The sequence below is a fragment of the Diplotaxodon limnothrissa genome, linkage group LG1 (assembly GCF_057381915.1).
Source record: "Diplotaxodon limnothrissa isolate DT_005_m linkage group LG1, D_limnothrissa_male_GT1.1, whole genome shotgun sequence".
In the NCBI taxonomy this organism is placed as follows: domain Eukaryota; kingdom Metazoa; phylum Chordata; class Actinopteri; order Cichliformes; family Cichlidae; genus Diplotaxodon; species Diplotaxodon limnothrissa.
This window is the reverse complement of record NC_140596.1, coordinates 28,539,120-28,551,290: the sequence shown is the minus strand read 5'-3', so window position 1 is coordinate 28,551,290 and position 12,171 is coordinate 28,539,120. Positions and strand designations below refer to the sequence as shown.

Genomic DNA, 12,171 nt, shown 5'->3' with positions numbered 1-12,171 from the left:
CACAGCCTCCCAGACACTGTTCAGAGAGGTGTACTGTTTTCCCTCCTTGTAAATCTCACATTTGATGATGGACCACAGGTTCTCAATGGGGTTCAGATCAGGTGAACAAGGAGGCCATGTCATTAGTTTTTCTTCTTTTATACCCTTTCTTGCCAGCCACGCTGTGGAGTACTTGGACGCGTGTGATGGAGCATTGTCCTGCATGAAAATCATGTTTTTCTTGAAGGATGCAGACTTCTTCCTGTACCACTGCTTGAAGAAGGTGTCTTCCAGAAACTGGCAGTAGGACTGGGAGTTGAGCTTGACTCCATCCTCAACCCGAAAAGGCCCCACAAGCTCATCTTTGATGATACCAGCCCAAACCAGTACTCCACCTCCACCTTGCTGGCGTCTGAGTCGGACTGGAGCTCTCTGCCCTTTACCAATCCAGCCACGGGCCCATCCATCTGGCCCATCAAGACTCACTCTCATTTCATCAGTCCATAAAACCTTAGAAAAACCAGTCTTGAGATATTTCTTGGTCCAGTCTTGACGTTTCAGCTTGTGTGTCTTGTTCAGTGGTGGTCGTCTTTCAGCCTTTCTTACCTTGGCCATGTCTCTGAGTATTGCACACCTTGTGCTTTTGGGCACTCCAGTGATGTTGCAGCTCTGAAATATGGCCAAACTGGTGGCAAGTGGCATCTTGGCAGCTGCACGCTTGACTTTTCTCAGTTCATGGGCAGTTATTTTGCGCCTTGGTTTTTCCACACGCTTCTTGCGACCCTGTTGACTATTTTGAATGAAACACTTGATTGTTCGATGATCACGCTTCAGAAGCTTTGCAATTTTGAGACTGCTGCATCCCTCTGCAAGATATCTCACTATTTTTGACTTTTCTGAGCCTGTCAAGTCCTTCTTTTGACCCATTTTGCCAAAGGAAAGGAAGTTGCCTAATAATTATGCACACCTGATATAGGGTGTTGATGTCATTAGACCACACCCCTTCTCATTACAGAGATGCACATCACCTAATATGCTTAATTGGTAGTAGGCTTTCGAGCCTGTACAGCTTGGAGTAAGACAACATGCATGAAGAGGATGATGTGGACAAAATACTCATTTGCCTAATAATTCTGCACTCCCTGTAATGATCGCTTTAACATTTTTAAAAAAAGAAAACAGTCCTTTGAGGTTTCAGTTGTCATTTGTTGAAGGAAACTGGTTAATCTGATCTGATTTAAATAATGCTGGGACAATATTAACATTTACTTTGACTGATAACTAATGGCATCAAGTTAGTATAGTGTCTGCTCACTTGGGGAAATAGTTCTATTTTCTGCAAAAAATATTTTAGCTTGGGTCACATTTTTACTCTACATTCTACCCTACAGTCCAATCTCTATGTGCAATATCTGTGAATAAGTCCATCCATCCTTCCATCTATCCATCCATCCATCCAACCATCCAACCCTAACCTATCCCAGTGAGAGGTGGGGTATATCCTAGACAGGTTGCTAGTCTGTTGCAGGGATAACACATGAAGATAAACAACCATTCATGTCCACATTCAGGCATAACTGTGATAACATGAATACGCCAGAGATCAGTGTGCACATGTGAAGAATCACCTTCATGAAGTCGGCATGCCAGGAATCCACTTGGCTGACTCCTGGGTTGTATAGACCTAGAAGTCCTACATACATGTTTTATCGCCGGCTGCAATGGCAGCAGAGCCACAGGCACTTAAAGCAGAATTTTAAATGATAACATGAGGGGAAGACGATGAGGCTTTCAGAGTTCAGCGGGTCAGGTGTGTATGTTATGCCAGTGTGTGTGCATGTGAGAGAGAGTGTGCATGTATTTTCATGTTTAATTGTGCTTATTTTTGTATGCAGCTGTATGTGCGTGTTTACCAGCTAGCATAGGAAGGCTGATCCAAAACTGTGACAGATGTCTGTGTGTGTTTGTGTGCTACTGTGCGCGAGGCAACGGAATCACTCCAGCCAAAATTAGCATAGAGGTAATTGGGCCACGAGAACAGAAAATGTGCAGTGGTGATTTTACTCTCCATGACATAAGAGACTCTGAGGAGTTGAATAAAATACATTGTGTGTGTATGTGTGTGTGGTGTGTGTCTGTGTGTGCGTGTGTAAGTCGAGGACAGCCGGGCGCTCTGTTGTCTTGTGCAGATAGTAATAACAACACAGTATGGCGTCACATCCCTTTCTCGTGCTTTCCCCACATGTCGTGTCCACATGTTTCTGTGGCAACATAAGTGGACATATGCTGACCATATGCTTTGGTTTACTTGTTGTAGCTCGTGTGTATCTCTGACTCTCTTTCTTAGTTCTTCCTATCTCACTCACCTTTTATTCTCACGCACCATGTGTTTTTATACTACTCTGTATTTAATCATTAGTTAATATTAATCTCTGGCTCTCTTCCACAGCGTGTGTGTATCCTGTCTTCCTCCCCTCAGTCCCAAGAGGTCGTGGCTGATGGCCAGCTGGAGGATTCTTCCTGTCAAAACTGAATTTCTCTTTCCCACTGAGGTCAAAGCACTTGCTCATAGGTCACATAACTGTTGGGGTTTTCTGTAAGGTACTGTAAGGTCTTTATCTAACAGTATTAGTAATTTTATGAAATCCTCCCTCTCTGAAGCCTCCTTTTCACTTAAGATCTTTTATGTTTCTACCTGTCCTCGCACTGATGATTGAAATGAACGTGTCCATGTGTAAAAAAAATGAGCTTTCTGTAGGTTCTGTGTCACTGATTCACATTAAACGAGCACAGTGATTCTCGTTTAATGTGCATTAAACGAGAGGGGTGAACTATTTTCATATGCATGCTCAAATGCAACTCTTAAACATTACAGAAGTAGGCCTGTTTGTTTCAGCTGAAGCTGCTTACCCAACACACATACAGATCATTGTCTTTCTGCTGCACTGATTGGATGCTCTCCCAGAATAATCTCTTTTGAATGCATATTGGCAATAATTGGTTTGACTGTGAAAATGACATTTTTTAATGTCACAATCTTAGTTTAAACAGTTAATGCTACACTACGCCTGCCCCATAAATAAACTCTGCTTCTAAGAACTTGAATTTTGTATGAAAAATATTTGGACCCTAGCAGGACTGGTTGGGGTAGAAGGCCGACACGCTAAAGCACACTTGTAGTGGATCTTGCAACATAGATGCAAACCAAGGAACAGGAAAACAATTTTCATTCAAGCAACTGGACAGCATCTTTAGTACCCTCTTCTTACAATGTGCCAGCTTCCAACTGTAGCTTATCTCTGACTTAACCACCATATGAATATGCTAAAAATTACGCTCATAAACATGCCGGCATTGTCAATACAAGCATACTTCCATAATAAAAGTGTGACTTTAATAACTTTACACCACTCATGTCTCCCATTTTTGTGGACACTCTTAATTAATACTATTAAGAATTTGTCATCATTTTCTTTGATTTCTCCTCATCTCTCCTTTTAGCTATCAAACTCTCTCCTCTCCTCTCCTCTCCTCTCCTCTCCTCTCCTCTCCGGCTTGTAAGTGTCTGCGTGAAAATCAAAGTGCATTAAACATTAAATATGCTGTCAAGAGGCAGAAGACTCTCCATGCTGCCGATGATGGTGAAAGTAGGGCAGTGAGGAAAGAGGTATAGATGGAGTGGAGAAAGCAAAGTAGAAGAAGGGGGATGAGAATGGATACAGACAAGAAAAGATGGAGGACAGAAAAAAAAGGAATGAGAGAGGCAAGGAGACAGTCTCTAAAAGCTTTGCACACAAATCATCACACATATTGAACTGGGAACATCTGAATTGATGCATCTGACTTGGGTTGTTTGTGGTAAGGTGTGAGGCAGACAAACGGTGCCTAGACGCAGAGTATTCTGATGTGCAATGCGTGTTTGAAACCAAATACCTGCACAGCTCCGAGAACCACACACTGAATGGATTAAGCCTGTAAACCAGTAGCACCCTATGACGTTGGTCAATATCTCTAAGTAGGTGATTTTCCATTGTAGGAATTCAGGCCACCGGACTTGTGGGGTGACGATAGCTTTAAGAAAGGTTTCAACCATGATGCATCTCAAAACAGTGCATGATTGTAACCATAGATCTGTTAGACCACAACAACATCAGCAAACAAGACAATGGAGCCAAGTTTTCAGTCATTGATGGCAGTTTTTATCATCTAGCTTCTGATAGATTGCTTGTTTTCAAAAATGGCACTTTTTCCAAGTTGAACCAATCAATGTTGAGCCCTGCTGAGAACTCATCCAATCGTACTAAGACATACCTCTCCTAGACTGGTTATGTTTTTCTCCACAGATAATAGTTCATTCTGCTAGTTTGTTTATGAGTTGGTTAATAATAAATACACATTCAAACCACTGAGAATTACTGTGTACTGCCAGGCTCTCAGTCTCTCTCTCTGTCAATCGCTCTCCTCAATTTATCTCAGACAAAGAGATGCTGTTTGCTTCAGAAGCGATCCTAGTTTTAGTTGTTAGAACGACTAGCGACTTAAAATGTACGACACGCATTAAAGAGAAAGGGACTGACTCAGCTGAAAGGTTAAAGCAGGCCTCCCTCTCTGTCCTCTGTTACTATGCAGACTAGCGAGAGATAGAGCAGCCTCCCGCTGCCACAGGCCATACGCTCTGAAACTCAAAGTCAAATTTGCTTTAATGGCATACCACAAAGAAACTAGTGTTGCCAGAGCAGTACAATATATTTGCCACAGTCCCCACAGTCCAATATGTTCACATTAAAATCCCTTCCACCTTGTGTGTAAGTGTGTGTGTGTGTGTGTGTGTGTGTGTGTGTGTGTGTGTGTGTGTGTGTGTGTGTGTTCAGTGGAGAGTGTATGGTGTAGATTACTACTTAACAGAAGATCCTGAATCCAAACCAGTCAGGGTATGTGAGCCTTACAGAGGTGAACTGCACTTAACTGCAATTCTCACAGCATTATTTAATAAGTCTGGTCTGCCAGCATTCACACATTATTCCATTATTTACCCCGAATGCTTGTACTTGTATCAAATATGTAAATATTAATTTGGAATTTGTTATTTTTTTAAACAGATTTTGTTAAATAGTCCATTAACTGAAAATACTGTATAGATGTTGTCTGTTCTTAATATCACTTTTCTGACCAGTTATATTAGTTCTTAATAACTGATTAAGTCTGATGTTGTGTGCTGGGCAGGTGATTTACATTGACAGTATTAAAGAGTTTCAGTGCCTTTTGCTTCACCTGCTGTACTGTAAATGGGGCTAATCAGAGTAAGACTGTTGTACCATACAGAATTATTTAACAGCAATATCTGAAAAATTAGATACAAGAGGTCCGAAGCTGCTCAGCTGGCTGTGGAAGCTGTGAGAGATTTCACACGGATATATGAGTTATTTTTTTAATGTGAAAATTTGATTGGGGAAGCTTTGATGAGTGATAAACAATATACCTGAAGTACACTATCATTATGCTAGAAAGATAATACTGTCTCAGGGAGGATTCACACAAAAGCATTTTGGGCTTTGACTTTTTTTGCTTCTCATTCACTTTAAAGGGGGGGGGGGGGGGGGGGGGGTGTCTCACAATGCTGAAGTGAATTAAGGATCCGTCGCTTTGCTTGAAACTGTTGAAAACTGTTGAAGCACCATTGCAGGCATCAGCCAATCACATCTTGTTTATTGTGATATATATCCACAGAGAGCGTCATTGGTTGGCTGATAACACCGTTTGGCATCAAAATGTAGACGAAGGTGATCACTGAGGGAAATAATCAACCTGCTGTATATAGAGATGTCACCATAGCCAATGCTTACAGTACCGTTTAATAGAAAAATGCAACAGTAACTGTATTTTTTTATATCAGGCAGCATATGTATCAAGGCAGCAGTTCTTCCAGTACTAAAAGAGTGTTCTATCCTTACATACTGAAGAAGAAAAAGATTAAAGCCCACAAGTACCAAAGAAAGTAGAAGACAACTACTGCAGAAAGGCAGAGTTAGATATGGGATATTCAATTCAATTCAATTTTATTTATATAGCGCCAAATCACAACAAAAGTCGCCGCAAGGCACTTCATAGGTACAGAGAAAAACCCAACAATCATATGACCCCCTATGAGCAAGCACTTTGGCGACAGTGGGAAGGAAAAACTCCCTTTTAACAGGAAGAAACCTCCGGCAGAACCAGGCTCAGGGAGGGGCGGCCATCTGCTGCGACCGGTTGGGGTGAGAGAAGGAAGACAGGATAAAAGACATGCTGTGGAAGAGAGACAGAGGTTAATAACAGATATGACTCAATGCAGAGAGGTCTATTAACACATAGTGAGTGAGAAAGGTTACTGGAAAGGAAAAACTCAATGCATCATGGGAATCCCCCGGCAGCCTACGTCTATTGCAGCATAACTAAGGGAGGATTCAGGGTCACCTGGTCCAGCCCTAACTATATGCTTCAGCAAAAAGGAAAGTTTTAAGCTTAATCTTGAAAGTAGAGATAGTGTCTGTCTCCTGAATCCAAACTGGAAGCTGGTTCCACAGAAGAGGGGCCTGAAAACTGAAGGCTCTCCCTCCCATTCTACTTTTAAATACTCTGGGAACAGCAAGTAGGCCTGCAGAGTGAGAGCGAAGTGCTCTAATAGGGTGATATGGTACTACAAGGTCATTAAGATAAGATGGGGCCTGATTATTTAAGACCTTGTATGTGAGGAGCAGGATTTTGAATTCAATTCTGGATTTAACAGGAAACCAATGAAGGGAAGCCAAAACAGGAGAAATCTGCTCTCTCTTTCTAGTCCCTGTCAGGACTCTTGCTGCAGCATTTTGGATTAGCTGAAGGCTTTTCAGTGAGTTTTTTGGACATCCTGATAATAATGAATTACAGTAGTCCAGCCTGGAAGTAATAAATGCATGAACTAGTTTTTCAGCGTCACTCTGAGACAGGATATTTCTAATTTTAGAGATGTTGCACAAATGGAAGAACGCAGTCTTACATATTTGTTTAATATGTGCATTGAAGGACATGTCCTGGTCAAAAATGACTCCAAGGTTCCTCACAGCGTTACTGGAGGCCAAGGTAATGCCATCCAGAGTAAGAATCTGGATATGGAAGTGTGTTTTGCTTGGGGGGTTACCAAGGAATGATAACTGATTTGTAAAAGGCAATATACAAACAATGTGTTAGTGTTTTTTGGACTAAGACAGGCAATACTTCTTCAGCTACTCGACCAGTATATTTTTGATATTTCGATGACCCTTGTTGTATAATTACTATGCTATTGCTAACTGGTAATTAAAGGTAGTCTATATTCTGTCAACAGAATATAGTTGCTGAACGATCATGCCACTAAAGACCCTTACCCTGCCACCCCCCAAAAAGGTGTATTAAAAAAACGTGTGACAAGTGTAAGATGTATAGAATAAAAATGTATAGGAAAGGGGACTTAATTTATATTGGCTTCTCACATGACATCATGTGCACATTTTTCAAAAGCTGTCTGGCATATTAGATCAGATACAACCACTGATCATGGGGGCAAAATGGGGTTCCTGGAGGCTGCTGGCTGTCACTAGGTGAAATCAATTGCAAAGAGGGTGCTGCACCATGAATTGCCTTGTCCTTTGTAGCAGATTGCTGTAGTCACCTATAAATTCCTATGGAAGACACCAATTTGTCTGCAAACACTTAGTAACTACCAGCCAAAGATTATTAAAGCTTTAAAAAATGAGACACAACCCAGAAATAAGAGAATTTGCCTTCAAAGTAAAAGTTGTGTGTTAGCGCTGCAACCAGTGCGTTCCATCTCTTGTTTGTGTTGGAGTTTTCAGTTTCACTCAGACTTGGAAATTATCTGCCAAGTGATTGCAGTGTCTTCCATACAAACTACAAGTGACTACATCAATCTGCTACTGACGAAAGCAGTCACAAAGAGGTGTGTGTGTGTGTTTATTTGTTTGTTTCTGAGTTTCACTGAGTATCACTGAGCCTTGGGCTGCCAGTGAGATACTTAAATCTGGCACCCTGAGTCCCAGGAAAGTACAGACAGCCGTTACTCCAATCTGACATCCTGATGGCCAACAGTAAAAATATCCCTCAGCCTTAAACCGTGTTCCCATATAAAGTGATATCCCTTTTGCTGCTGACATCTAGTTGCTACTGGATATTCCAGGCGTGGGTGCTTACGTAACCCTCTGGTATATTTCGCAGCCTGTCACATGTCAGTCAACAGTAGTTCTCACGCCTAGTTTTGCTCACCTCAAAGTTAAATAAGTGATAAGTGCCCATTTCCCATCACTAGCTATTGTTTGTCCTGTTATTGCTACAAATCCTCAAATTTCACAACAATCTGTTATCTCTGGTTGTCACATCTCCACTGATTTCCTCCTCTATGATATTCATACATTTGCCATGAGGTTCCCCTGCATGATTGGCTTATCCCTCAGTCCATATGTACAGAGAAGGAGTATCATAAGCGCATTATCAGAGCAGCGGGACTTTCAGTCCTCTATCAGTGCGGAAAAGCAGCACTGAGCTGTAGGTCACCTGCTTTTCGTTACGCATTATCAAACAAAAGAAAGTTGTACATTAACACCATGTGCTAGTGCCAACAGATGACAACAAGTACAGACTGTTTAATTATGTTTTGATCAGTGTCTCACACAACGCAGGTGGTCTGAACGCCGTCTGAAGACTGCCCACTGCTATGTTCAGGATCAATCCAAGTTAGCACCATATTGACTCCCTGGAATCTTGATACGCTCCACCATCAGGTGGGGAAACTGTTGTCAGCGACACTGAATCTCCGTCTGTGTTTAAACAGTGACTTTTACATCCTCGGGGTTATTGCTTCTGTTTATCAGCACACAGGAAGATAATAGCCCTTTTGATAGCTGAATAAAAATAGCAACATTTTTGGTGTTCATCCAATGAGCATTCACCAAAGAGAAGTCAGACTCTCCCTGCAACCAATCTGAAGTCAAAGAGCATTTTGTCAGTTGTCTTCAAAATGTGCCACATTAACTCTATCCCCACCACTCACAGGATATTCCAGCACTAAGTGTTTTTGCATTAAAAGACACCGTAAAAAGCAAAGTTTTCTTTCTGTATCCATATTAGAAGGTGCTTTCAGCTGCTCCCTTATTTCCCAAGGGTTAACCACAGCAAATGAGTCTGCACGTTTAATTTGGCGCATATTTTGCCCTTCCTGATCCATCCACCCATCCATCCATTCGCTTCCGCTTATCCTTTTCAGGGTCGCGGGGGGCGCTGGAGCCTATCCCAGCTGTCATAGGGCGAGAGGCAGGGTACACCCTGGACAGGTCGCCAGTCTGTCGCAGGGCCCCTTCCTGATCCAATCCTCCCATTTATCCAGGCTTAGGACCAGCACTAAGAGTAGCTTGACACCCAGAGGGTAGATTTGTGTCTCCTCCCAGTTCTGAACCGGGGGGAGTTTTCAGACCATGGAGCCACTTCTTTGCATACTCTCTCCATAACAAGAATATGATCATAAATGATGCCAGTGAAAGGTAAATTCAAAACAATACTCTTGTGGGAAATTAAATATCTAAGGATCAGAAAGGGGACAATGTTTTATAGTGTATATAACTGGGCAAGATATCTTTAACATTTTAATTGTGTGATAGATTTGTAGGCATGTAACACTGTACGAAGGACAGTTAAAGAAAAAATAGAATACGGCATGGCATCATTCTCCTGTTTTGCCAAAGTTGTCCACATTGCACTGGAATTCTCAAACAACAACAATTCAAATGGGGAAGAGGAGCTCAAGTTATATTTTTATTATAGTGTATGCACATATGAGCAGCAATTTAGTTTTTTCTCTTGGACGCCTAAAATTGCAGCATGTAAAAAGTTGATGTCAACATCTCAGGTTGTCAGATTTAAAGAACATTAAAGGGCCAGAAAGGGTAAAACAGCATTTCACAATAGAGAATTTCTAGTTGACAGCATGAGTGCAAAGACTTTTCAAAACTCTGACGGTGGTACATGTTTAAAAAACAACAACTTGTGTTTGATGTCTTGACTGGATAGGGGGATTTTAAAAAAAGCCCAATCCACTAAACAAATCAGTCTTCTGTGCCCAACAAGTATGTGACAGGTTTCTGGGTTTAGTGCTGCTTGTGTCAGGTCTGAAGAGTTTCCATTATGGAGAGATGAGTTTACTGTTTACTGCATGTGGCACAACTGAACATATTTTCTGTCTTGCTGAATGTGAGACAACCAACCCTTATTAACAAAAACAACACAGCAGAACAGATTCCCATGTAATACAGACATGGCCGCCGTACCACACGCTCAGAGATGTGTGTTGAGGGGGTTATATCTGAAGAGGGGTGCTTATGTTCCTACAATCAGACCCCCACCCACCCCCAAGAAGCTCTTATTGTCCCCACACTATGATAACATGCAGCAGTGATGAGTCCCAGCGTACAGAACTGCCCTAAAATCTCTGAAACGAACCTCTAAAATCTCAAGACGTATACTGACGGCACTGCAGAGAACATAAATAATATGTAGCTGCTGCACAGAACGCTCTGTTACAGTCAATTGCAGGCTCTCTCATCGCTGCCAATCAGGCGGGTTTTCTTTCTGTTTTCTGTTTTTTTTTTCTTGTGAGATCCGCGGGAGCTGGAAATGAATGCGACGCCTAAACATATAGGCGCGATCGCTCCACATTTACCCTGCAACATGGACATCTGGATTCATTATTGATGCTGTGTTGGTGCTGCTGCATGTGGAAAGGGTGGGTTTGGCGCACGGGGAGTCGTCTACGAAAAACCCATCTCTCTCTCTTTCTAACACACACACACAGATAGAAAAGCACAGACAAACACACACGTATCCCCCCCCTTTTTTTTAAACAGATACTCGAACCTTAACTTCATGCAGACTGGCCTGTTCACACCCTCTCTAAGAGAAGGAGGCCTTGTTGGGGGACCGGGAAACACGGCCTGAACATGCTTCAGGTGTGCGCTTCCCGCAGTAGCGAGACTGCGATGCTGAGCCAATGCAGCGGCAACACACGCCCCTCCGCTCCGCTTCTCGCTGCCTGCTTGTCAACAGACACACACACAGATTCCCCTCCACGTCGAAGGACACACACACACACACACACACACACACATACGCGCGCATCCGAGTCTCCAACGCCACATAAATGTGCAGTCAACACATCTTGCGTTGTGAAACATGCATCTGGATGGGCAAATGTGCAAACGCACTCGTGTGACACATTTCAATGAAGGTGGGGGTGCGAGCGCGGCCGAGTCTACGACGGGCGCGCGTGCAGCTGTGTTAAAAAAAAATTATATATATATATATATTTTTTATTTTATTTTATTTTATTTTTTTGAGGAAGGGACACTAAGAAGCATTAGGGGGCACATGAGGGATGTTAATGTATGGAAACCAAAGCCAAAACGCTCAGGTTTAAATCATGGAGCGATTTCTCCCCATAATATGGGGGTATGCACATGTGTTCGTCTACTTACGCACAGCCTCCTTTTTGGGGTCTAGGGCACTGGCAGTCTGCTGTATCTGGCCTATTTTATTCTGAAGGACCCAGACCCGTTGGTTGGTGCTAATGATGTCGTTTTCCAGCTCCTGAAATAAGGAGCAGGCGTGTCGGGCCAGGTCGGAGAGCTGTCGCAAGGTCCGGGAAAGAACCACATTACTGATGGCACACAGGTCCTCGAAAAGCAGACCATCATCATTGGGGATCGGGTGTCTGCACAGAAGCTGCGGCTCCACAATCCTTTTGGCGAATGGCATTTTGCACGCCAAAGATGATAAGGGTTGTAAGCCAAGCGTAAAATCCCGCTGCCTAGAAGTAAAAGGTAAAAGGGTAAAACGGACAACATCCAAATATATAAATCCACGAGAAGCCCGATGAGGTTCAGGCCGTCTGCGCGTTATCCCCGGGCGTCAATCCAAAGTTCCCAGATTCTCCTTGAGATCCTCCATCCTGCTGCTGGTTTCTGGGGATCATTCACACTCCCGCTCACACACGCACACACATGCACACACATGCAGGACACAGCTAAGCCCAGGTCAGTGGTGTGAGGATGCGTGTTGAGTCTGCGATCATGGGTTGCCTCCGTCCAGCGTCAAATCAGCCAGAGCGAAAAGGAAATGCCGCTGAAAGGTTTC

The 12,171-nt window shown here is 42.9% G+C and overlaps 1 protein-coding gene across 5 annotated transcripts in view; it reads right to left on the bottom strand.

The window, feature by feature from the left end:
- Positions 1–11,793, bottom strand: part of nhsb (Nance-Horan syndrome b (congenital cataracts and dental anomalies)) — a 53,870-nt gene extending 42,077 nt beyond the window's left edge. For all 5 annotated transcript variants that reach the window (XM_085356666.1, XM_085356648.1, XM_085356652.1 and 2 more), the window contains exon 1: positions 11,514–11,793. In XM_085356666.1, coding sequence (XP_085212792.1) covers positions 11,514–11,793 — 280 coding nt within the window. The remainder of the gene's footprint in view (positions 1–11,513) is intronic.
- Positions 11,794–12,171: the final 378 nt, after the last annotated feature.